Raw genomic sequence first — 27,190 nt, 5'->3', positions numbered from 1 at the left:
GTTAGGATTTGTTTTATTTTTCTAAAGTTATTTTATCTGCGAAGTTTCTCTTTCTGATGTGTGCTGTTCCAAAAGGTTAAATCCATCCGTAAAGATGTGGGTTTGTCTGTATGCGTTTCTGTGACGAGCATAGTTGTTTGGGATTCATCCACTGTGTTTTCATCCATTTTGCTCCCTCTAAGGTAGCAAGCAAATTCTCATTCTAATTCACCAACATAAACAAGGTTTTGACAGGAAATTTTGACTGTGTAATTTGTAGCCATGCTTGTGCTGTGACTCTCGTGTTGATAATATACGTTCTTCCTTTTTAACAATTGAATGGACCAGAATACATTCACGTTCCCTCCGGGATGAGTTGTCCTTGGATGACCAATTATGTTTTTCTCAGATACTGAGGTACATGACCAATTACCTGAGAAATGCATGCTAATCTAAGATGGTGCACATGGTAACATAATAGTCCTTCCAATTAGACACATTAAGCAGTTGTTTTGAGCATGTTACCAAGGAAGCGTTTGCATTTGGCTCAATACACCACTTTGACCGAGGACAGCCTCACAAAGCTGCAAGACTGAAGACTTCCATGACTTGTTCTCAGCTCACACAAGTAAAACCCAACAGGGCCTCTTCTATTTGAGCCTCTCCGCTTCAAGGATCAATGTGAAGCTGTCACCTGTGTCTTAAAGACCGGAGCCCATGCATCTATTACTGAGTCAAAGTCACTTTACTCTGAGTCTGGTGTTTAAGCAAACATGAACTGACCTCTCAACTTAGTCGACGCGCTTCCCGCATCTGCTTCTTTCACATGACAGACACTCGTAGCCGCAAGCTGTTTGCTTTAAAAGGTGTTATACCTATTGAAGTGAGCCACTGAGTGTGTGTGTGCGTGTGTGTGTTTTGAAGAGGACCAGAAGTTTTAATTCCTGCCTTCGATCAACATGATTCCATGTTCTCTTACTTGTGTCTCATTCCTCATCTCCTCCTTAACATCCTGTGTTATAGAAAAAGCCCTTAACGCATCCTCTGCGCTACTTAAAAAGCAGCAATGCTGAAGAATGCTGATTTTGATAGATTATATGGCTGCGAGTCGATATACAAAAGGATTATGAATAGGATGTAAATGAAGCACTGGGTGATACAGATTCATTTGAAGTGCTATTTGGGTTTTTCTTATTAAGTGGGTTTCTAGGAGATTGGGCTCTTCATTGGCGTGTCTTTATATTCATGTTGGGCCTTTTGTTCACATTTGAGTGTCCCAGTCTCTCTTTTCTGATGGAATGAGCTGCGATATACGAAATTAGTGGACCGATTCAGTCGAACAGCGAGTCAAAAACGGCGCTCATGTACATGTGAGTCTGTTTGAGATCTTTTTATTCCAGATCACCCGAGGCGTTCTCATTGGAGCTTTTTTTTGGTGAGGAGGATTCATTTGAAGTTCGCCCACAGTGTCACATCACTGCCATTCTTTTGTGACCTCAGGTGGGATTATTGATCACATTATGCAGAAGAATCGCTGCTTGATTGTGAACTGATTCATCACCGTCTTACTCACAGGGACGGCTCATCAACACCAAAACATCACACTCAGCATGTATCAATCTGTTTAGCGGTGTGTGTTTGAAAGCCACAGTTATTAGGGTGTGTCTCTGGCATGTGTGTGTGTGTGTGTGTGTGTGTGTGTGTGTGTGTGTGTGTGTGTGTGTGTGTGTGTGTGTGTGTGTGTGTGCGTGTGTGTGTGTGTGTGTGAGAGAGAGAGAGAGAGAGAGTGTGTGTCTGTGTGTGTGGGGGTGCATAAACAGAAGCAACACACACACACACACACACACACACACACACACGCACACACACGCACACACACCTGCATTTGAGGATATAATGTTACATACCTTTTTAGAATAGTTACATTAGCAACAAGTTAATTTAGTAACTTCAAATGAATTTTGTTGTAAATTAACCAGACTTTTAAAATTATTTACTATAACATCTATGCAACGTCCCAACAAGGACATTGTAGTCGTATTGGTTTGAATCCTGAAATTTTATATTATTATAGCAGCTTGATTGGCTACGTTCTTCAAAAAAAAACGACGTAATCCCTAATCCCTCTTGACTCATTGGAAAAGGCTTTATTAATTGGTTCTAATTTTAGTTTGCAATATTCTACGTCTTTTAAATTTGTGTGAACATTTTTTTAAAAAAACCCATTGATGACAGCGTCACCGGTGACGTTCACGTGAAGAAAGGCAGAGACTTGCGCTAATCGGAACGCAGCTGTGACGCGTATTTCTGCAGCGCGTCTGGCGCACACTGTATAAAACCCAGCGCGCAACAAGCGCTCAGAATAACTGAAGAGACGCCTCAGGACAGCAGCAATTATCCCTCTAATCTTCTGCAAAACGTAAGTACCTTAATATTTGATTTACACCTTGACTATTATTGACAGGCAACTTATTTAAAGTCTCTCGACATGCCTCGGCTGGTTTCAGCTGCACAAGTTTTATTTGCATGATGATTGTTGAACTACCAACGAGACATTTACTCCTCAAGCAATGGCCTGAGTATAAGAAACATAATCTTAATAAATAACAATTCATCTAAAAACTGAACAGGTGATGTAAAGCACAGTGGGACAAGTGTCCAGAGATGTGGTATGGACTAACAGTGTACTTGTTTCTAAGATGCATCCTAACGTGGTGAGCTGGCTGGGGACTCTGGGGTTCCTGCTGTGGGCGCTGCTCTGCCTGGGCGCCCTGACGGAGGGATACCCAGTGAAACCAGAGAACCCTGGGGATGACGCCCCGGCGGAGGAACTGGCCAAGTACTACTCAGCCCTGAGACACTACATCAACCTCATCACGAGACAGAGGTAGGCGGACTAATTACACTTCTGTGCAAGAATAGCATCGAATAGAAGACTTATTATGAGCTGGAGTCCTTTCACTTTAGTTTTAAAACGAGTACAAGGAATGCTTTGTTATATGTATTCTCCTGAAATTACTGGACTTCTATTGGTCCACTTCCACACAGTCTATTTAATTATGTTCTTCAATTCTCAAACAATGCAATTGAATAAAAGGAGACAATATACTATCAATTAAAACATTCTTGTAGTTAAGTTGTGCTTTCAGCCATTGTATAATATAACCCTAAATACTGTAGCTAAAAAGTTCTGCAGACAATGCAGGATTTAACATTTGGGAGATTGTTCATCATCATGGCTGCAAGGTATGCAAAAAAATACAATTTCAAAAAATAGTCAATTCTGCTGTTTAATAACAATGTTCTTTATAAGAAACTTTCCACAAGATTTATGATTTCCAATTATGTTCTTGACATGGAAATCTGAACATTTTCAACTTTTACATTAAACAAAATCCATCTACATTGCTGCCAGCTGCCAGACTATGTCCTGCTGCTCTGGCTGCAGTTTGTCTTTACGGCTTGTGACAGAGCAGGGAACACCTGCTGCCCATTCACACCTGTAAAAAAAACCTGAGGGGAAATTACTCCCAATGCCAACATGGCGTGTCCAATCACCCACAGTTTTCAGCTTTCTTCTCAATGTCAGAGGCTTGCATGCCGACTGCAGAAGTAAAGCCACCCATGGGGGTCAGGCACGCTGAACACAGCTTATCATCTGAGGGGCAGAAAAGGAAATATGACCACCTGCAATGCAACTCCTGTCTGACCCTGCAGGGTCTCGGTCTGACTGTTCAGTCGTCTCCGACATTACAATTGGATTCATGACAATTTAATATGTTATAAATGTTTCTTCTGCTTAATTCAGCTCGCTCTCACTCTTTTTTTCCTGCTGTTTTTTCATTTGACGGTCAAAATGCTGAGCCTTTAAAGTTCTGGTCATCTAAATGCCTGTCATTCTGTCTCTCTCTCTCTTTGTCTCAGGTATGGAAAGAGGTCCAGCCCTGAGATTCTGGACACGTTGATCTCAGAGCTGCTGTTGAAGGAAAGCACAGACACGCTCCCACAGTCAAGGTGTGTACAAAACTGTCAGTGAGACATTGTCGTAACTCACAGGAAGCTGATTGTGTCATTTGCTTCTCTCTCACCAGATATGACCCATCATTGTGGTGATGTTGTCAACATGCTTGTCTTCTCCACCTTCACTGCTGCCCCGCTGCCGCTGATCTTCTGACCTCTATGACCCCCCTGCCTCTGTCCTTTTACCTTTATGAGCCATATATTCAATCCCACCTCCTTGCCCATCAGTCACAATGCGTATACTTTTGTAAATAGTTTATTCAGTTATCAACTGTGAAACATGAAAGTCAAGTGGGGGAAGGAATGTTGATTGTGTTGTATAATTGTGCTATTAAATATTAATTGTTTGAAGGAATGTATTCCTTTGATTTTGTTTGATAAATGAAATGATTTTAAGCAGAAACAAAAATGTCAGAAGGACAGCAGATATAATGGCATCATATTGAGCAATGATCGATGGCTGACATTGTATTATGTATTCTGTGTGATTAATTATTCAATATAAATGTCACTGAAATGTCAGATTGGATTGAACACAAATTCTGAATGCTCCGCTGACGTCAAAATGATTTTCACAACTGCTATCCTGACACATCTGCTCGCTTGATGTCTTCGCTCATGATAAGATCAAGTGCTCGCTGAGCCGCACCTTGCCTTCCAACTGAAATCCACGAGGGCTGCTCATGAAGCTCTTTCACACAGGATTGGGCAAAGCTCCATATAAATGGTGCGGTGCGGGCATGAATGGTCCAGTAAAACCGAATATGGTCAGAAGACATGAGTCAATTTAAAACTGCCAATTGTGTAGCTAATGGCGCTCTCTTGTGGCCATGATGATAAGTACCTACTCTGAAACTAAATGGAGGGAGAAATGGCATTTCCAGTAGCATTATTGCAATTACACAAATGGTTAGCCTACCGCAACCTGACATCAAATCAACATAGAGCACAAATCAAGCAGCTAAGGGGCAAAGCAGACACACAGTCTGCATTGCAAATTAGAGAACCCAAAAGGCCGGAAATTACATTTACAGGGGCCCCCTGGAGTTATTGATATTCATGTGGTGGCTCAACATTGTATCCCAAGTGTGGAATGAACATTCAATCGTTATTAAAACAGTAAAATAGTAACACTGAGGACACTAAACTATGAACTGAAGACCTCTCACAGCTGAAGCCTGGGATAATCTGCGGGGAGTAGGTAGAAATATAAAAATGTAATACATGGAGTCTGATAAAATGTTCTGTGTCTATGAGAACTGACTACTAACGCGAAGCGATTTTTTGCCTGTGAATTAGTCTTGTGTCAGTAACTTTCTTATCGGGTACATATGTTTATTATAACATATATATGATAGTACATTTTGAGTTGACATTTTGTACCTCACAGCTCTCTTAGTGGCACATAGCCCTGGACCTAGTGGTAATGTTCCTCTCAAGCTATACTTCAAATAGGCATATACATATATAACAGTAGGCTGCCCTGTCATGTTAACTCCATACACACAATGGAAGTACAGCAAGTAATTCACTTTTAAAGCCTGTTTTAATGTCAAATTATGCTGACTATAAGTATTTCTGTGAATGGACGAGTGTACGACATTGTGACAGAAAGAAAATACTACATGCTACAATACAATCACTTAGTGGGGGTTGTACCTCCGCTGCCATTGGCCAACGTCGTATGACGCCGCGACAGGGGGCGGGGCCTGTCTGTTTGATTGGCGTCGTGTTCTCTGGTAGTCTGCCGCGGGACCAGGACAGACAGCTGAGGGGGCCCTGCATGTCCAACCGGGACCGTCGGTGGACTACCGCGACCTGACACGCACGATTCACAGGTAAGTCACGGCTCGGGCTCACATGTGATTTGAAGGTTTTGAATTCATTCATCCTCTGGCTTTCAGACGGGAGACAAAGGCACTTTGCCGTGTTTGAGGTGCAGTGGAGTTTGACAGAAGGGCATGTTTGCCCCCATTAGAGCCCGCTCCGCTGCGGGAACGGGCTTTATTCAGACAGTTCACTTTGCTTCGGGTGCCTGCAGTGGAGTCATTTCCCCTTTCCTGCCTATCACGAGGAAGGAGACAGCGGATGAGTTGTAGCCGAGTCGTAAGTGTGCGCACGCCACGGCTACAATGGCTCGGATGGGCAACAAAAAAATGGCCGCACGTGTGGCGATATCGGTGTGAATGTACAGTTTGTCTGGTCAGCCTGAAACGGCGCAAGCATTTGACACGGATCCGGCGCACGGTTCAAGCGCACGGGATACGACGCACGGATGTGGCCATGCGTCAGAATCGTGGCGTCGATCCACGACTCGGGAGAGATATCGGGAGAGAGAGATGCAGGTTGTAGGGCAGACGGGATGAAAGGGTCGGGGAGCGTCACCGTCCCAAATGATAGTCTGCAACCTCTTTTTAAAAAAAAGACAGCGAAAGAGAGCCCGTTTACCATCACAGCAAGTTATACACAGTCACGTGTCCGAGACCCAGTTAGAACACTTCATTGACAAACTTTCAGAGCAAATATCAGCAAAACTTAGCTTTGGGCTGATGATGAATGAAAACGGAGACGGGGGCCGGTGGTTTGGCACAGACTGGCCGACCGGAGACGCAGCCAGACGGTCCTATTGATTTTTATTTTTGTGTCCACTGAGACGTATGAGTGCATCATCTAATAATAATAATAATAATAATGTACTAACACGATGTCCAAACCACTTTGTGAGCGCTTAATCGAAAAATGAAACCATTTCTTAACAGACAACTCGCAATGGCTCGTGGGACTTCCTATCCCAGAGTAGCACCGGGTCACTTGGCACAGTTTATAAGACGTTTAGCCTCGTGCACGCGCGGGGGAAGCCCATGCACACACGCAACATCCTTGGGGATCCTTACTGGGAGGTGCTAAATGGGCCACAAGACCACTGAAAGGGGCAGCATGGATCTTGTGTAGGGGTCTTCCCCTCTTCCTTCCAATCATGCAACAATCCATAATTTGATTTGAGGAATCTAATAGGAGGAACTCAAGGAGGAAGGAAGGGAGACTGAGACAGTTTTAGTGCATTAGAGATAGCTGCAGGAGAGTAAGGGTGAGCTTTATTGTTTGACTGAAGTTTGTAGAATAAGGCACAAATAGACTTCTCAGCCCTCGTGTGCATTTTCCTTCCTGTCGGCGGGGCAAAGGAAAACATGAATTGCAAGTAAATCGCATGCTCCCAATGTTTGAACATAGTCAGTGAGTCATTCAAAGACCAAATCCAATGCTCAGAAGCTTCTTCTTTTCCATTATTAATATGCAGCTATGGGAGAGATGGTACAGGAAAAAGGAGGGAAGGGGTGGAGCGAGAGAAGGGTTAAGAGAGAGAGGTTGAGCGAGAAACTGGAGTGACTCACACAAGCCATGAAGAACAGGATTGCTCTACACGCCTTAAAATCAACTCTTCTTGCAACACCCAACAGCTAACCCACTTCTAACCTCATCGCAGGTATGCCGAGTAAATAGCATCTCTGGCAAGAAAGTACACAACAAAATTACTAACCTGTGCAGAGAGGAACATCTCAGAGGAAACTTTGTGAAGGAATTGCTGCAGGGCAAATGTTTTTGCCAGTTTCTGCTGCAGCCGTTAGTGCTGATTCACCAGATTTTGTCCATCATTAAAAGCCTTAAGAGGCACGCCACTGCAGACTAACAAGAACATTATCCATCATTGTTTTGTTTTACACAAAAAACACCTCCTTTTGTCTTTCATCACAACAGAAATGTTGCAACTGTGATGAAACGCTTCGATAAACACTCAACTGATAAAGATGACAAAATACTGATGTATGTGAGACATTCATCCTCATTTCTGTAGAAAAGTCATCTGCCGATGAGATTATTTAAGAGCAGGATGAAAGCGGCTCAAAGTCTCAGCCAATTCAGCACCAGCTTGTATTATAATCATTTGAGACTCATTTGTTTTCCTTATCTCTTCCTTCCTCTCTTCTCACACATTTTCACCATTCAACATCAATTTTCCTATCTCTCTAAACTTTGCAGTCATGGTAAGTACCGTTGCATCACTTCACCCTCCCCAATCCCCTCCCCATCTTTACCCTAATACTAATGATCAGTAACAGGAGGCTGAGAGGAAGCAGGCGCAGTCGTGTGACGGGTTAGATTATGTCAGGAGGAGGTGCTCATTATTAAGATCACTGAGCGTCTCGGTGCAGAAGGGTTTTGACAAGCCACGAACAGCCGTGTAATTATATCATCTGAAAGCACAAACACCCGGCAAGCTGCGATATCGCAGACGAGGAGGTCATTTTTGGTGACGCGGATTACGCAACAACTGATGCCTTTGTGTCAAATTGTGGTTGTTCAAATTGCAGCGTCAGGTGAGGAGTTGAGGGAGCATGAATCAGCAGAAAAGGTGGCTAAAGCTGCATTTTCATCATTTGGGAGAGCTTAGGAGAGACTGAGCAGACTTGATAAACTTTCTGGAGACGGCAGCATCAACGGCCACAATAACACGGTGGTAACTGGTCCGAGGACATGGTTATGGTGAATATTCCGATATTAATCTGCTAAAACGGCCATTTTGGGGGTGGCAGTGTAATCCTCATATTGGGTGTCTGTGTTAACACATGGAGTGACCTAGATAGAGTTGGTCTGGAGGCAGAGGGTGAAGCAGGGAAGTTTAATGATTGCCCTTTGCGACACCCAGAGTCAGCCAATGGAGGGACTTCTGCAGCTCCCAGGCAGGACGGAGCTCACTGGCCTCTTTTGTGATTCTCAAGTCATCAAGAGGAACTGAGAATGACGGCTGCTCTCAGAGCCCTGTGCCCCCGGCTCAGTGGTGCACAGAAGGGAAAGTTTGTTTTTGTCCGGCAGAGAATAGAGGTGGACAGAAAATATATATATATATGACACAGATTGAATGGTTTCTCCAGGATGGATGCCCGAGGGCTTGACTCTAAATTCACAGAATCTGCTCATTTGGGCACCGATTCTGAGGTAGAGGGAGATTTCCCACCGCTAGCGTGACTAGAACAGGAGGAATTAAAACCAGCCTGCGAATGTCCCTCTGTGCTTTTAATAGCGTGCACACACACACACACACACACACACAGACACACACACACACACACACACACACACACACACATGTTTACATGTGTGAGACAGGAAAGATGTTTTGTACAAAAACAAACCCTGTGATCCTTCCATAATCCCGCTTCCACGAGCCGTCCATCATCTGAGTGCTTGGCAACCAGGGGGCACCCAGAGGACGTTTGTTGGCTGGTCCTTTCCCCACACCAACCAATGGCAGGCGAGATCGCAAAATGACCACTTCCTGTAATATTCCTTCGGTCCCATGAGGAGGAAAGAGCAGTCTACAGTGACAGTGATTTAAGGGCACCAGGGGAGCCCTGATTCCACTGCTCAGAGTTTAAATGAGTGAGAAAAAGGTCGACTTGGCTAGTGAAATATTCCATTGTGTTGTAACCCGGTTCCTCGTCCTTGAGATGACCTAGCTTTCACATGCAAATAGTATACATATACACGCAAACTCTCCAAAAGCAAATTCTCAGAAAGCATTCATGGACATTCAGATGCAAACATATTAATTTGGTGCAACGAGGAACTAGAGTTACCTGGCAGTTACAGAAGTGTACCAACCACACCTCCCTTTCTCTCTCTCACCTGTTTCCTCTCATCTCCCCCAAGACCTGAGAAGCTTTTCCCACATCTCCGTCTGATCTTTGAGGATTCTCCTTTCATGACTCCGAATGTGCTTTTTATCTCTTCTTCTTCTCTCTGCTCCGACTCCTCTGAGAGGCTTCCAAATCCCTCAGCCCATTTATATTTATTCCTCTAAAATCAAGTTGTGACTTTTCCTTTCTTATACTGCTAGGATTTTTCACTCCCTCTCTTTTTTAGCCTTTTATTTGACCAGCCCCATGGTGCGAGGGATTTGGTAAAGAATTGCACTGGTGGCTTTGCCTCCATTAACATTCTTTCAAGGGATATCTTTCACTTCGTGCCGCGCCTGATTGTAATCTGCGTTGCGTAATGAATCGATCTCTCTCTCTCTCTCATACGATAATTAGCTCCAGTTTGAGGGGTGAAAAGACCCAAGAAACCAGCAGCATGGGATAATAGCGAAGCAGTGTTGAATAGTTGTCCCCTGTGTGCCGTAATCACTGTGTAAACTCGTTTCCTGCAGACACTGGGTTGTTATGACAGAGAGGAGCGTAGAGAAAAAGGTGGACGGTGAAATAAACTCCTGAGTGTGTCTGAGGGTTTATACATATTCATATTATGAACTGTAGCAAATTCAGTGGATGCTTTTATGCACTTTTTGTCAGCAGGTAGAGCCTGTGAATTCTTTTGTTATAGGACCATCTTTCCAGCCACCGTGCTGTTCTTCTTAGAGCAAGAGAAAAGAGAACGAGGATGAAGGAATCGAAGCGTTTAAGAGTGATAATCTATTGTTTTGTGTGTGATTGTAGGCATCAGTTATTTGCAATGACAGTATGTCATTGTTTTTTGCTGGCTTGCATTTCTTTAATGGTCCGTTTCACGATGGCTGTTCAGAGCAGCATGAATGGGTTTAGAGATGCCAGAGTTTGCAGTTCTAGGAGACGGATGATGTTTTAAACATCGTACAGTGGGGTCGGGGTTGTTGTAGGGGACTAGAGTCCCTTTAATCCACAGCCAGTCACTTATCAATAGAAACCAGAGAAGAAGAAGTGAGGAACTGACCTTCTAAACTGTGGTTTTGGGGCAGATGCCAATATTCCCATTCTGATTACATGAGCTTGCCAGTTCATTCTTGGCCTTTTAAAAATAGCTGAACAATTTAACTCTGGTTCTACTCACTTGTTTTGAAGCTTTCGATTCTCTTTCATGTTTTTTTTTATCAGGACGTAGTTTCTCAAATGTCATAGATCAGTGCATCGTACAACCCGTCATGGTTTTGAACATCTTTCAGACTCTTTCCTACATGTTAGCCTAAAATTGAAGGATAATCCAATTTGACTTGTTTTTGGTCTGTGGTGGACACACTAAGACTGTTTCTCAATTGTCTCAAATTTAGTTTAGATTTCTCTTTGACATCTTATTATTAACATTACTTATGGAGCAACATGTACAGTAGCAATATATCTTCAATAAAATAATATTGATTGATATGTTGGCCTGGCTGATTTGATAGAACTTTACAATGTAGGGATGACTATTTGTTGTTGTTGTTTACCCACCATATCTGTTTATCAGCCAACACCTACAATGATGCAGACATCAATGACTCAGCTAATGATATTGATCCTCCAATATACAGGTATTGTTCTACATGACAAATAGAATAAGTGTATGCCAGTGTCTAAAAGTTAAAGGGAGAACCGAGTCTTTCTGGTAATGAATGGATACTGCTTTGTCATCACTTTCAGAGAATAGTGGTCATTTACTACGTTGACGGCACAGTGCCAGCTTATCATGCAGGCTTCCTCGAATAGCTGAGGACAATGAATCCTCGATGACTCTGTGCGTCACACCGAACCGACTCAGTCTGTAGAGGAGACTCCTCTCTTGCAGGAAATGACAAAGATAGATGAAACAGATAATCTACCAGAAAAAAAGAGAGTCATTCCGTGTGTGTGTGTGTGTGTGTGTGTGTGTACACGTTTGAGGAATGATGAAAACTTGTGTGTAGGACTGAAATATTTGTATCTCATAAGGATAAACGACGTCTCTCCATCTCTTCAGATCTTCACAGTTGACTGATGAGCAGCCAGTAGGACGGCGGTTGGGCTCCACCGACTGGCGCAGGTAAAAACAACTTCCTCCTCTCTCTCAGTACTGACTCTCTGGAGATGTTTAGGAACAAGCTCTCTGCATGCTTACATGATTTTGTCAGATCAGTTGAAGGACTGCCTGTCTCAAAACCAAGGATGTGCTGATCATGCTCGTAAAAAAAAATGTCCTTGTAGTTCACAGTAAATACTTTCTCTGTATTTAAAGAGCCATGATAATGTTATTCTAAAACTGAAATTGAATTATCACACAGATCTGTACATCAACTTTACTGCCTATGAATCTCACCTAATTATGCCGGCAGACAGGCCATTTTTCTGTACCATTACATTTTTGTCCCTGCAGTGTATAATAGTGTATAATATTTGTCAGATGAGTCTCCACATGCTGATAAATATTCAAGTTTGATCAAGGGTACATCTTTCTTACTCTTGCCTCCTGCCTTACAAATACAAAACTTGACTTATTGCTAAGTAATTCATTTATTTTAATCAAACAGCGCAGTTTTATTTCGCTCATTATAGTCTTGGAGCTTGGTAGTCAGTTATTTTCTTAAAGTCTATGTTAACTTCCCAAGATGCTTTGTTTTGGAGAAAACAACACAGCTGTTCTGCCTCATGTGAACTCAGCTGTCGGTCTTATCTAACTATTTTCTAAAGAGAAACATTAAGGCAGACATTTTAGAAGAAACTCATGCGTGTGATCAACGAACTCTGAACGGCATTTTGTCCTGTGGCTCTTAATCTCAACTAACAGAAATATGCTGTAACACCACATCAATGTCCAAAGGGAAATTCTTCTTTCACTCTGGAGTCAGAGGCAGTGGTTAGCAAACATCACCAAGCCAGGCAGTGTATCAAACTGTTGGCGGTGTAGAGATGTTTGGACACTGGATATGGTGAGAGAAGGAGAGAGAGATCCTGTAATCCCGTGCTTTCGTGGCCGGATTAAAATCCCATGTTGCGGATTGGGGGAAGGGTTGACTGGTCATGTTGAGGATGGGTTGGGGGGAGAGGCGGGGCGGATTAAAGCCTACAGATCTGCTACTTGCACAGCTGTGTTGCTGTGGGAGGGGCCTGTTCTGGGTGACTCTAAACACTGGGATGTATTAGCTGACTCTTTTGTGTTTCCACTACATCGTGACAGCCTCGCTATTTCCTTGCTATTTGCAAGATCAACCCCGAAAAATTCTGCTGATTTATGTTACAATGTATTAATGTAACACTGGTGTTAGCACTGGCTTCTTCTTAGCTATACTGGTGCAGCTCAAGGATGGCACTTCAGGCTTTCAGTTTGTCAGCCAATCATTTTGGTTGAGAACTGAATTAGCTCAACAAGTAAAGGATTGATTGCCATTCAATTTTTTCTACAGTCATTAGTTGTCCCCGGAGAATAAATGCCAAAGAATTTGGTAATATTATTTGGTGTCATTTTAATTAGCGCCACTAATTTATCTAGCGTCAAAGATCTAACTTATCAAAAGAAATGTAACAACATCTACTGCATGGATTGGCACTAAATGTCATACATTCACCAGATGAATTGTAATAATTGTAATAATCTTCTGATTTGTAATCTAGCGCAACCACCGGGGCCAAACTTTTATTCGTCTAATGTTTGGTTCATTACAAATACCAGTAATACTAATGATAGCCCCATCAACTTCAGCTCTACTGTAATGTTCAAATAATAGCATGTTAACATGCTACACTAGGATAGGCAACATGGTTGACGATATACTTGGTAAACATTTGCAGGTTAGCGTACTGCATTCAGCATTCAAAATCCTTCTCAATGTATTTACACAGTAATATAAATTCCAGCAGCCACACTGAACAAATACATGAAAAGAGGTGTAAAATGTGTGTATATAGATAACAAGGGTCCTACTAAGAAACGAGCTTCCCCAAAAGTATTTAGGCTAAATCATGCAGCATCTTGAATTGTTAAATGGAAGCCCCAACATGTTCATAATCCAGTCAGCACATTCGCTCACTGATTTAGCGAGATGCAACGTAGAGAAGGAGTAGAAACATGAGAGGAAGAAAAAAACTTCCCATTAGGGCGACACATGCTGTGTTGAGTAGGTGGACGACTGCTGAGGGAATACGTATGAGCGTAATCTGCACACGCTGAGAGTTCCTGCACATTGCTGCAGCGGGGTGTCCGAACCGTGAATGAGAGAAAGAAGGAGGAAAAGAAAGGGAATGTGGGGTCAGGCCCCCTTCAGTAACACTTATGTAAGATTACTTACATAATGACACATTCAACTGGTGTGTGTGTGTGTGTGTGTGTGTGTGTGTGTGTGTGTGTGTGTGTGTGTGTGTGTGTGTGTGTGTGTGTGTGTGTGTGTGTGTGTGTGTGTGTGTGTGTGTGTGTGTGTGTGTGTGTGTGTGTGTCCCAGTCTAGACAAGTGGGGCAACAACATTTTGGGTTGGGTCGGGGCAACAAGAGGAGGGGTACTCAAGCAAGCCTTTAACAGCAGGAGAGGATTGTGGGATTATGTGTGTGTGTGTGTTATCAACAGGAGGGGGGTTGATGGTTAGGAAGGGAAGGTATTAAAGCCAGAGTGGAGGGAGGGGACTGACAAGAATTGAACATATGTGCACATCTGTGTTTGCTATCCAGCCTTCTACCTCTCTCCATCTCTTTTCACAGCTTACAATCTGAATTTATCTTCACATTGGCCTCTTCCCTCTTTAAATTTCTCCCCCTCATCTCTCCTCATTCTATCCACTCCTCTTTCCCTGCTTGTCTCTTCAGGTACCTTTATCTTAATCCCACTCTCTTGACGATCTCTTTGCTCCTCTCATTCTCTCTCCTCAACCCCCCCCCCCCCCCCCCCCCTCTCTCTCTTTCTCTCTCTCTCTCTCTCTCTCTCTCTCTCTCTCTCTCTCTCTCTCTTTCTCTGTTTTTGCGAGTTTAGTGGGTCAGCAGTGCCAGACAAGACGATTGGAGGACAGAAGACATAGTTGCACAACTACGGGCGGTTTACTAGTGGTTAGCCTTAGCATACTTGTGGCAGCAGAAAGGAAGAAGGAGGTCTTGGCGATGGTCACAGCTATGGAGGACGCCTGTCCCAATGGGGTACGGGAGGAGGAGCAGGAGGAGGTGACGCCCCCGGGACAGCTTGGCGTGGAGGGCCCCCCAGCAGTGCAGTCCACCCAGGAAGCAGAAACATCTGGAGGTGAGGAAAGGAGGAGGGGAGAGGTGTCACCCGGGAGGGGGGAGATACTGTAGTCTTTGATTTTGTCTTTGAGGGATCGATAGAGGGCAGTGCAGTTTGTCAAGTAACTCCTTCAGAATGCCATTTTCCGTTTTATCTTTTGAATGTAGATTAGATAATCCTTTGCACTGGTTCCCAAACTCCCAAAATTGTCCCATGTATCCCCACAGAAGAGTTTGAGTACCCCTTCGTCATAATAAGATGTTACAAAACAATATATTTATTGAATTAAACCGTCTATGTTAAAGGTTGCATTTGTACTACTACGACGGGCAGAGTCTTAGTCATTTTAACCATTTAGGTCCCTAGTATGTGTTTATTCATGATCATTGAGTTTTAGCCAACAACTTGACCCATTTCTTTTAGCTCACGTCAAATGTTTAGCTAAACGAATGAACAAATGTTTAGTTACGAGCTATCTATTCAAACCACTCATGCATTCACGTCAGATAAGTCAACCTATAATCTATGAGCTTATCATTTCAACCGTTTAACCATTATCTCTGCTAAAATGTTAACTGTTTATTCACTACTTTTAGCGAACTGTATAGACCTGTGTATAGACCTCGCTAACTAGTCAGCTAGTTTTCATGCACTTTTAATTGCAACAGGTAGTGTTCTAGTGTTACAGCTCATTCACAGTGGGATTACTTGCTAATCAAGATATATAATCAAAGTTAGTTTCGCGTGTCCAACGTATTTCCGCACATCTTCTAGCAACTGCTCGTACTTCTGGTTGGAGTCACTGCTTGAGAGTTGCCTCTTTTCCCTGTTCAGTTCTAAACCTGCATTACTAGAAGAAAACCCACAGTTAAATGTAATTTGTTTTGGTTGACAATACTTGTGTACCAGTCAAAGTGCCCCTCTGATCTCCATCTTGTCTCGTATTTTCTGAGATCCAGAGTTGAGAATGATGAAGCAGGAGGCTCTGCATTCACAGCACACAATGCTGGTTGGTGTACATGTAGAGGCAGTAGTTAGATGGTTAGAGACTCCAGACCGACCAAAGTACCACAGAGGGAAGAATTAAGCACATGTAAGGAGGATTATTCATTGTATATAGAGGAATAAACCAGCTGGGGTTAAACAAAACAAAAAAACACTCTGCTTACTGCTGTAATCTCTTAGATTTTACAACTTCTTCAGGCCAGGCTAAATTAGAAGATCGTAGCTTGTTGTATCTTCATGCCATATTTTATTGGATTATAGAGACTTTAGGTAGAAGGCTTTAGTTTATCTCCAATCTCTCACAGGATAGAAAAGCATCTTAGAGTTGCCGTTAGGTTGAGTAATATAGACACAAGTGCACGTGGTGGGGGGCTGTGGACGGGCTGGGATGAGCAAACATTCCTGTGGTCGAGGACACAGTGACACAGTGAGCTGACCAAGTGGGCGAAGGTCGACTCAAAGAGCACAACAACTCAAGATCTAGCTGTATTTTTTTTAGATTTTGCAGTCAAATTAGTTCAAGAATGTAAGTACGGTCAATTTGATGCATCTTTTAAAAATGATGAAACATATTAATTGCTATACATTTCAGGAGGTCTTCCAGTGGCTTTTTGTAAGTGTGATGGAATGAGAGTTGTGCAGTCAAGCTGGTGGCTTAATACTTGTTTATGTGTTTGCACATTAGTGTGCAGATGTGTTTACTATGTAAACACATCTGCACATCTCTATCAGAGCAGAGCTGCAATTGTAGTAAACTTTACTCCCACAGGTCCCCACAGGTACTGAATATTCTGCTCACACATCCTACACATCTGACTTTAGTTTTAGATTGTGCTCCTGTGCCGTCATGCAGTAAAGCTATTGCTTTACGGATATACAGGTTGAACAGCCTGCAGTGCAGTTTTTAACCTCCCTCCCCTTTTTGTCCTTCTTTAAGAGGACCATGAATATTAAAAGTTTGTTTTTGCATGGAGCCTTGTGTTTATGCAGTCCCGTCTTTGTTCAGTGGTTCTCAAGTCACAGGTCTTCGCTGCTTTGTGAGGTAAATTGCATTTTCATGAGTCTCCCTTTCCTCCTTCTGAATCATACAACTGTTTGGCGTTTGTGCGTATGATGGATGATTGAGCATGACACTGTCGAGCTGTAGTTTAACTAAAGGGACAATTTCTGTGGTCCAAGAAAACAATACAACTTGAAATGAGACTCTATCCGAAATACAGAAATACATTTAGATAGATGTAAACGTTATTGATCCCCAAAGGGAAAGTAGCAAGCAAGGTTACATAGAACAAATATCGGAATGAAAATACTCTATATTTACAAAAATTAGCAGGGCACATTCATTTAGGAAATTATAGGAAAGTACATGCAGTGTATATGATGTGTATGAAGTGTATATAAGTATGAACAGTGACTAACAAACAACAAAGCGGTGCAATGGCTGTTGACGTTGAATCAATTGATGGAGGATCTGACCAGAGGGGATTTATTATAAAGTCTAATAGCAGTTATATGAAGAATGCTACTCAACCCTTAAAACAACATGTTAAATTCATATTTTCATAAACAGTCATATTCAGTCTACGGTATGTCCAAAACACATATGTGAATTGATCATGTGACATTATGTTTGTCATGATTCTGATTGTATCCTTACAAAAAACACATTCAATTCATAGTTTTGTATGATGTCTTACATTTTCCGACTGACTGTATAAGATTTATATGAAAGGATGTAGTAAATTCACACATGCGTTTTATAAAAAGGGACATTGAATAACATTTTAAAAGTACTTGTAAGAAACGGCATACGACAATTGTGCATTTCCTTTTTTTTGTGACAAAGTATTGCGTGAGTGTGTGTCACTTCATGACACAGAACATGAGTCAAGGTTAAAGATGAGAATCATAGAGTCATAATCATAGAGTGAACCAACACGCGCTCACTGGACATATTCACTACCCGCATGAGGGTATGATGACACAGAGACACACAGCACGTTCCCATGTCTTTAAGTGTCTTAAATGGGCTTATGTGGGCCTTGGGACACCGGCATTAGGGCGTCAGCTGCCGGTTACCGACGGTCCACACCTCTTTGTGTGCACAGACTACAAGGCTCAGCAGAGTTTGTTGCGATTCTTTCTCAGAACATTTTAATCCTGAAGTTTTTGTCCGCGGCAGATACTGTTTGAATTATATGAGGGAGCATGTGGAGTATGAGCAGGTACAAACTGAACATATGTGTTCTTCCTGAATGGAGCAGACTTATTGTAACTCTAGATCAAGCTTTTTATTTTCTGTTTTTGGGGACCAGGCTGTGCATATCTGTGTGTACAGAACTCTGTATTAAGAGAGCAAATGGGCTTCAAACATAGCCACGGTGTCAACATCATTATGTCATATTTATACAATTTATACTCTTAATTTGAAGCATTTTGGCATCATTTTACATTAACTTAGAAACATGAAAGATAGAGCTTGGGGCGGATATTCATAAGTAAATATATGATCTTGTGTGTGTGTTTATGCTTTGTATGACTTTCACGCCTCGCTAACTGTCCTTATCTCTGTTTCCCTTTGTCTCCGTCTGTATTTTTCTTATCTCTCAACCCGTCCATCCAGCCATGCAGCAGGTGTTAGATACTCTGGGTGAGCTGCCCACCTCCAACTCCACGGGCGCCAAAGACATCGACCTGCTCTTCCTGCGCGGCATCATGGAAAGTCCCACTGTACGCTCCCTGGCTAAGGTAGCACACACACATAGCTCAGGGTGAGCAGCTGTGAGCGGACTAACCGCTAGCCACCTCCTCGCCCCACCTCGCCCCCACTCTGCTCTTAGCAGTGCTTTGCTTGCTGTGGCTGAGGCGCTGAAGTACACTAAGGTTTTGACTAACGGGGTGCTCATTGCATCTGCACACAGAGAGATTGCACAAACGCATGCTGGGCCTTTATGTTTAACGTGTCGCTACAGCTTTACACAAATGGTTTGCTCTAACACACATGCTCCGTGAGCACTGAGTTCAATGAGAGGGCAGCTGTTGTCTTTTTCCACCATTCGGTTTATGACTAAACGTTCATTGATACTACTTTGACTTTGAAAGTTGTTACACAAGGCAGATGGCTTGCGCACAGAGCAAAGTAATCCCAAAGTCAATTTGCTCTTACCTGTATGTAGAATCCAATATGATCAGTGATCCCAACTGCTGCACAACAAAATTCAGTTTCAACATCATACACAGAGAGCATCAGAGAGTCAAAACACTGCCACAGTCTCTTCCCATCGACCCTCGCTGAGCCTCTCTGTCTCTCCTAGGCTCACGAACAGCTGGAGGAAGTGAAGCTGGAGGCGGTGCAGGACAACAATGTAGAGTTAGTGACGGATATTCTGGGCGACATCAACAATCTCACGTTGAAAGACGACAGCGCGGCCGAACTGACCAGGATCCTCAAGGAGCCGCATTTCCAGGTGAGACAAACACTCAATCACTCACACACGCAGGTAAAGGTCTAACAGACATGATTTATGGAAGTAATTGACCTGCTTGTGGATTGAATATTGAGTTTTTTGAAGTCATATACAGGTGGCAGAAGAGACTGTTTGAACCACTTTTTACACAACATGTTTGTAACTTCTTCACAGTCAACACCTTTAAAAAAAAACGCTTTCAAATGATGCTTTGAAAATAAATATGTAATTAATGCCAGAATTCTGTATTCTGTCACTGTGTGTATGAAGAAGAGATTATTCTTGATATAGTTTAGTTCAAAAGTTTATAGCAGGGTGACTATAAAGCTCATCCTAGAGTCGTAATGTTTTGACTGTAGCTACAGTAGCACAGAGCTGATTTTTTGGATCCGGTCCTCGTGCATCAATAGAACATTAACCTTTATCCTTAGACCTACCAGGGGCTTTACACAGGCTCGACCAATAGGACTCAGACTTATGAGCACAGCAAAGCTTTTGCACCAATCAGAGCCCTTTCTGTTGTAAGCTGAAGGATAAGACCCTGTTGACCTACTGAGAGTAGAGAGATAGAGCAGGAGGGAGAGACGAGTTGGGAAGAAAAGAGAGAGAATGAGAGTAACAATTATTACATCAAATACACAGGGTGAGTTTACGGACTTGTTTTCTTCACCAATAAATTCCCTCTTTGTCTTAAAATATATTTTAAAAGAAGTGCTGTTAGAATCTTAAAAAGTAGGCTTGGATGAAAGTTTGTGGTTGGATAGTCAGCAAACCAAGAATTAATTGATTAGATTTGTAATCCATATTTGGGATTTGAGCCATTAGATGATTGTTTTTTTGCGACTATTTAGGGGTTTAGTTGAGTGTTTAAACCGCTTAGGGTTTACATGTATTTATTTATTTATTTATTTTTTGGAAATCAAACCCAGAAGACACATAATGAACAAACTGTTACAGAAGCTGCAGCGTTGCAAATTAGACAGTAAGTCAGTGTTGGTAAAAGCTTCTGCTCTTCTGTCTGCCTTTGAGTTGACTCTGTGTCATCAACCATACGTCCACATATTCTACCTTGTATAACAATTATCTAATTTTGCTTTATGATATAAAGTTGCAGTTTTTTTTAAATTGTTTTACAGCAAGCATTATGTAACATTTGTGAAATTATATTCACTCCGTGTAACATTTACAGGATAATTCTAAAACATAACATAACAGTCACGTAAGAAGAAAACGATCATAAAGTTTGCAAACTGGCTCCATAATGTTATTTACTCAGCAGTATCTTCCTAAAGTTTGCCCAGAAGAAGTAATGCCGCTGCAGCAAAACCACTGAGTGTGTCGAGTTGAACAATTGTGGGTTTTATGGCAAATTAACTTTTTATTAGTAAAAAAAAAAAAAAGTAGGAAGAATTTGCATTTTCTTCTTTTATCATTACTCTCTCCCTCTCAATGTGTCCTCCTCTTGTTCTTCCAGTCTCTTTTGGAGGCGCACGACATGGTGGCTTCTAAGTGCTACGAAGTCCCGCCCCCGACTGAGATGACCAATGATGCGGCGGTGAACAGCGCTCTGATGCAGGCAGATGCTGTGCGCATGATTGGCATCCGAAAGAAGGCCGGGGAGCCACTGGTGAGCAGCGAAACACCGCCTGAGTGTATCTGCTTATGTGTGTGCGTGTGGATACTGCTGGAGGGGAGTGGTTGAGTACATGAATGACCAAGTGAATCACTAAGATGCATGCATGTATGTATGTATGTCTGAGTAGATGTCAGTTTGATTGTGGGTGAAGACGTGTGATGCAGGGTGCATGCTAAAGTCAGACGATACACATCACCCTGCTATCTTCTCCCTCTCAGGGCGTGACATTTCGTGTGGAGAAAGAAGACCTCGTCATTGCGAGAATCCTTCATGGCGGCATGATTGACAGACAGGGTCTGCTCCACGTGGGCGACATTATAAAGGAAGTGAACGGGAAGGACGTCGGCAACAACCCGACGGAGCTGCAGGAGATGCTCAAAGACTGCAGCGGAGGGATCACACTGAAAATACTCCCGAGCTATCGAGACGCTCCCGCACCTCCTCAGGTAAACACACAGGAATCTGAAACAAGATTATAATGTAAACACAAGCATGTACACTAATGTAGCGACTGGCAGATGTTGGCCAGTGATACAGGGCTTGTGATCTGTTTTTCTGCCCTCCCACAATCCCCTGCGCAGGAATGTGAACCCTGGGAGCCCTATTAATAACACTCCACATGCTATCTGGGTCACACTAGCTGTTTCTGTCTTTGGCACACACACGCATGCTTCCTGTGAGCTCATGCTCCCTCATATGGAAAGTACAGTAATTTTAGATAATTTTAGATGTTTTTCCTCATACGTGCGCCACAGATTTGTCGACCAATTGCGGCTCTTGAGTATCAAGAGACATTGCGCATCCTCAAGAATTAAGACATGCACTTGGAAATACGTATCGTGCTTGAATTGAATGAATAGCAGTAAAACTGAATAAGACATAATGCAAAATCACATTCTGCACTATGGCTAAGGTCGGCTGCACAGTGTATTTTACTGGCTTGTTTTATTGCTTCCTCTGGCTGCTGTTTAATTGGATACATCAGCCAGAGCACTTACTCTTCCTGGCAAAAGCCTCCACTGCTGGCGCAGCGTGAACAGCTGTGTTGGGTGCAGTGTTGGACGTAATGGGTGTGAATGAGCCACAGTTACTGTGTCAGCGTGATGAGCTCGAGTCTCTTAATTTTTCAGTTTTTTTGTGTATGTCACTGTTTTGTCTACAAACCTTTTTTTATTTCTAAGCCAACCAATGAGTGTAAATGAAGTCCCACAAAAATTCCAAACTGCTTGTGTTCGTCACAGGTGTATGTGCGCCCATACTTTGACTACGACCCAGCAAATGACAACTTGATCCCTTGCCGAGAGGCGGGGATGACTTTCAAGAAAGGCGACATCCTACAGATTGTCAACAGAGAGGATCCTAACTGGTGGCAGGTGAGCTTGCCTCCATTTATTTCCTTTTTAGTGTCTGTCAATTAAAATCAGTGACGTAAAGATCTCAAGACTTAACTGAACTAATCTGTAATCCGTGCCAGGCGTGCCATGTGGTCGCTGGAGCTACGGGACTGATACCCAGTCAGTTCTTGGAAGAGAAGAGGAAAGCTTTTGTCCCACGAGACTTTGAAGGATCAGGTATGTTAGTGATGTGTTTCTCAGTGGTGTTGATACCTGACCTTTTTGAATAAACACTGAATGGTGCTTTAGTGGGGAGCAAAAACATCCAAAAGTTTCCCCGTCTCCCTCTGAAGCAATCCTGATGTTGAAAATATGGATTGGCCTAAAGCCCATCAACTGGCTTTCTGTCAGACTTCTGTCACCTCTTTATTGCTTTTACCACTGAAAACTGATTTATGGCCTAGTGTTTCCAACACTTGTAATGCTCCATGCCTGCCCCCGTCTGGCCAAATGATGTAATAGCATATTCTGTCTTGTTTTGTAGGGATCCTTTGTGGGACCATAGCTGGAAAAAAGAAGAAGAAAATGATGTACCTGACAGCCAAGAATGCAGGTTAGAAGACCTTGTATGCTACTTTTTTATCTGCCATTTTTAGTATCTCCTTCTTGCGTTGGCTAATAATGGTGCCTGTGTTTAAACAGAGTTTGACAGACATGAGCTGCAGATCTATGAGGAAGTGGCGAAGGTCCCGGCGTTCCAGAGAAAGACGCTGGTTCTGATTGGTGCTCAGGGCGTGGGTCGACGCAGCCTGAAGAATCGACTGATGGTCCTCCAGCCCACACGCTTCGGCACCACTATGCCCTGTAAGCCATGCCTGGGTTTTGACCATTTATATATACACCCAAAAATAATTATTCAATTTTAACAAACAACACGTTCTTAGACACTTCACGGCGGCCCCGTGATGATGAGCTGGATGGCAATTCCTACCACTTCACTTCAAGGACAGAGATGGAGGTGGACGTGAAGGCCGGCCGGTTCCTGGAGCACGGCGAGTACGACGGTAACCTGTACGGCACCAAGATCGAATCCATCCACGAGGTGGTGGGCACAGGACGCACCTGCATCCTGGATGTCAACCCACAGGTAACAGGAGGTTTAGAAAGGGGAATACAAAATTTAAAGCGTTGAGGGTTCTCTCAGAGAAAAACCTGAGCAGCAAAATCAGGTGTTTTTGACACATGAAGAAAGGACCTGAGGTCGAGTAGGGAATGAGAAATATTTTGAAATGAAATCTGCTCAGTGTTCCAGGATTGTATATCTGTAATGTTGCCTCCTGCGTCTCTCCTCAGGCTCTGAAAGTACTGAAAACAGCGGAGTTCATGCCTTACGTGGTGTTCATTGCAGCGCCAGATTTTGACACTCTCAAGGCCATGCACAAAGCTGTGGTGGACGCAGGCATCACCACTAAGCAACTCACGGTAGGAGAACAACTCCCATGCACTTCATATTCACATTACCCACAGTGAGCCTCCCAAAAAAGAAAATCTGAGCTGTTAACGCCTGATTATTCACATCCATTCCCCCATGAGGGGGTGACTGTGAGGCATCCTAATGAAGTGAACTTTAACACACTGTAAACACACAAACAGTTGGACATTTCAAGTTTCATTAAAATAAAACAAATTAAGTTATATTGAAACTTTGACCTTTTTAGGGTACCGCTGTTTGTAAAGTGTTGGACAACAAAATTCCCTTTGGAGATTAATAAAATATCTATTTATCTATCTATCTATATAATTGGACCATTATTACCGATATATTAACGTGGATATTCACGTTTTTATTTTGTTGAGATGGGGCTCACTTCTAATATTGTTGGGTAGTTTAACTAATAAAAAACAAAATCATTATTTTAGTATTAAATGTTTTACTTTTCTTTTCTTTTACTGAAAAGTATAAAGTAGTGTATAACTGAACAAGTAGACGCTACTTCATCAGACATCCGGACACTCGTGAGACAAAATAATGATCGTGGCGGTTTTTCTTTCTTCTAGAGAGTAAGTCCAATCAAATACTCGGCAGTCTCCCTTTATTTGCCCACCAGGTCATGGATTCCTCCATTACTCAGTTGTTCCGGCGTGTGCAGGGTGTCTCCGGTAGCATGCATATGTCTCCTCTGTGTGTCGGCAGGACGTGGACCTGAGGAAGACGGTGGATGAGAGTGCTCGGATCCAGAGGGCTTACGGCCACTACTTTGACCTGACCATCGCCAACGACAACCTGGACAAGGCCTTCGAGACATTACATGCCGGCGTGGATAAACTGTGCAGTGAACCCCAGTGGGTCCCGGTGAACTGGGTTTACTGAGGACCGGCTCCACTGACCACTCTGAGCGGGTCACACTGACCCACCAGCATGTCTGTGACCACAAAGGCCAAAGAAGAGGAGAAGAAGGCAGAGTTACTTCTGCAAAATAACATAGTTTAAAAAAAAAAAAAAAAAGTCGTATTGCTCTTTCTCCTCTTGGGCCTGCACGCCGTGCAACTTTTTTTCTACTCAAAACTCAAAGGGAAAGAGTGCTTATTTATTTTATAACTTTTTATGAAAGATCTTTCTATTCAATGTGGAATTCCATTGAGAATGAGACAAAGAAATCTGGTCACGTACCCGGGCCATATTTTTGCATTAATTTATTGTTGTAGTCACACTTCTTATTTTGTAGTCGTTTCCCTTGATTTCATTCGTCAGTCTGTGTTGATGAACATCCAGGATTCGGGATCTCCATCCACGCTCCGATTTGAAGACAAGTGAAGGAGATGGATGAGAAGATCATTTTGAGCAGTCATTGTCCAAGAAACCCGTGTCAGTGTCGCACATCATTGCCCCGCCTGAGCAACCTGTGTACCTGTTTTATTTTCACGTCCAAACAACTTAATCCTTTAGTGTTTTTAATGTAGCCGGCCCTAAACACCTTTATCAGTGTCCTCCACTGGAATAACTGGGCAGACATGAAATAAAAAAAATGCCTGTATGCGCACAAATCCTCTAGTATGTAAAAGAAAAAACTTTATGTTCTTCAAGATCAAACACTGTTCATTTTGTCTAGTTATGTTTTCTTATACTAGTTTTTCATCATCGTGGTGATTTATACGTGTAGGTTGTCGTGTTTGGTCACACTTGAGCCATCGGTTTGTTTTTAATTACCCTGTCGGACGTATGACCATCTACGTCGTCACTGACCCCCTCATCTTTGCTGTCTACATAAGCCAATTTGTTAATGTTTTCTATATGTGAATGTGGCACAAACCGACTCCCTCCTTATGGTCCTACTCTTAAGTGTTGCAGTATGCCAAAGTCCTAATCATACTCCAAATAAAGTTTGAAATGCACCCTTTTGTTAGATGTGATTGGTATTTCAACTGCAGGGCTTTGCAGATGTATGATTTATTATACAACACTAGATGGGAAATGTAGGGTGTAAAACACTATTGTAAGTTCTAAACTATTTCCCAAACCGGTTAAAATATTAAAAAAGGTCTGGCTATTTGACTCGTGACAATTAAAAATGAGTTTGTTCTAAAACCCGTCTTGGACTTCAGGAAAATACATTTAAAACCCTAATAAATGACCACATGAATATTCTCATAAATGATCTCTCAATCTGTGTCATGTTTTAAAAAGTGTCAACTCAACCCCTTTGTCAACAGATTTCTACATTTATTTCAGCTAATTTATGACGAATAAACTTTAATAAACCTCACAAAAGTTTAATTTTTAAATAAGTGTATAGTATTTTAATATATACCTCACAAGACAAATTAATAGCAAAAGGTGACATGAAACATCTAATCGCCTAAACTAAAATGTGTGTATTAATAAGTACCAAAAGTTTGCAAATACATGACATCCTACATCTAATATTGTCAAATATTATTATAGGAGCAAAGGTCATGAGTATTTGAAAACCTTCAGCATCTGAGAACATGCTCACATGCAGTAACTTGGACATGTAGACAATCAAACGAATGAAAAATACAAAAACATTGTGATTTACATTGAACAGAGAAATGTAGTTGTGATGGACTCAATTATAATTTATTAATACAAAAACAATTTACTTGTTCTTTTACTAATTCGCAGCAGTAAAAGTAGAGGTGTGAATAACAAAATGAGTAAGGATTGAATTTTATTTAACTGCTCGTTTCATGATTCTGGTATTGTCGTGTTGCAGTTGTGACCGACTGGGTCACTTGACTGTAACAGAGCCATCGTCATCTTACTATGACAAGTCAAAAGGTCTACCGCCCAAACAAGTTAAAACATCAAATTATGGAACAAAAGAGTCACAGAAAAACTTAAAACATTTTTATTAATTAACGCAACTTACAGTCAAGCCAAAGAGTGAACTATATTAAGTGATACGTATTCACATTATGTCCTAACAGGGTTTACAGCATATCTTGTGTTCTGTAAGCATTATTGTTAACAAAAATAAGGAAATGTAAAATAGAAATCAAAGCTTACACCTTTACAACAAGAAACGAGGAGCTTAGCAGTGGATGTGAACAATTTAAATCAGCAACATAAAGACCCTCACCAGAACAGGAATGACAGCAAATTCAGTTTTGGCATGTCGTGGTTTAAATAAGGGAGGAGAGAGAGAGAAAGAGGAAAAGTAAAAAAACTCAAAACTGAGCTCAAAATGACACAAATGAAGGGAGGTTTGAATTCACACAGCTGTGCAGGGCCTTTGCCAAGAGACTTTGGTCACTTTGCTTC

General features: G+C 42.3%; 2 protein-coding genes and 1 long non-coding RNA gene across 6 annotated transcripts; 2 read left to right on the top strand and 1 right to left on the bottom strand.

Annotated features, from left to right (window-relative positions):
• The first annotated feature begins 2,331 nt into the window (after nucleotides 1–2,331).
• On the top strand, nucleotides 2,332–4,358 carry npy (neuropeptide Y). Its single transcript, XM_068575358.1, has 4 exons — nucleotides 2,332–2,398; nucleotides 2,679–2,866; nucleotides 3,904–3,993; nucleotides 4,071–4,358. The coding sequence occupies exons 2-4, from the start codon at nucleotides 2,679–2,681 to the stop codon at nucleotides 4,090–4,092; spliced, it is 300 nt and encodes a 99-aa protein (XP_068431459.1). The 5' UTR covers nucleotides 2,332–2,398; the 3' UTR covers nucleotides 4,093–4,358.
• A 1,367-nt stretch (nucleotides 4,359–5,725) lies between these two features.
• pals2b (protein associated with LIN7 2, MAGUK p55 family member b) lies at nucleotides 5,726–26,031 on the top strand. 4 transcript variants are annotated; one of them, XM_068575802.1, is made up of 14 exons: nucleotides 5,726–5,837; nucleotides 11,749–11,811; nucleotides 14,723–14,983; nucleotides 18,594–18,700; nucleotides 19,285–19,437; nucleotides 20,912–21,064; nucleotides 21,292–21,519; nucleotides 22,315–22,446; nucleotides 22,548–22,644; nucleotides 22,952–23,020; nucleotides 23,110–23,271; nucleotides 23,352–23,554; nucleotides 23,761–23,889; nucleotides 24,602–26,031. In XM_068575802.1, exons 3-14 carry the CDS (start codon nucleotides 14,848–14,850, stop codon nucleotides 24,776–24,778), a joined length of 1,746 nt encoding a protein of 581 aa, XP_068431903.1. In that variant the 5' UTR covers nucleotides 5,726–5,837; nucleotides 11,749–11,811; nucleotides 14,723–14,847; the 3' UTR covers nucleotides 24,779–26,031. The 4 variants fall into 4 exon arrangements, with proteins under 4 accessions (XP_068431903.1, XP_068431902.1, XP_068431904.1 ...); XM_068575801.1 differs by having other exon boundaries at nucleotides 18,594–18,718; XM_068575803.1 differs by lacking the exon at nucleotides 14,723–14,983 and having other exon boundaries at nucleotides 18,594–18,718.
• Nucleotides 14,764–19,566, bottom strand: LOC137784852 (uncharacterized). The gene is made up of 3 exons (XR_011077431.1): nucleotides 19,410–19,566; nucleotides 19,137–19,311; nucleotides 14,764–14,977 (listed from the first exon to the last, which is right to left on the bottom strand). It is a non-coding gene; the product is annotated as an uncharacterized lncRNA (long non-coding RNA).
• Nucleotides 26,032–27,190: the final 1,159 nt, after the last annotated feature.

The sequence above is a fragment of the Clinocottus analis genome, unplaced genomic scaffold (assembly GCF_023055335.1).
Source record: "Clinocottus analis isolate CAN_PGR_092001 unplaced genomic scaffold, fCliAna1.0.p SCAF_14, whole genome shotgun sequence".
Lineage (NCBI taxonomy): Eukaryota > Metazoa > Chordata > Actinopteri > Perciformes > Cottidae > Clinocottus > Clinocottus analis.
Note: the sequence above shows the minus strand (reverse complement) of the source record. Positions and strands in the feature narration are given on the sequence as shown.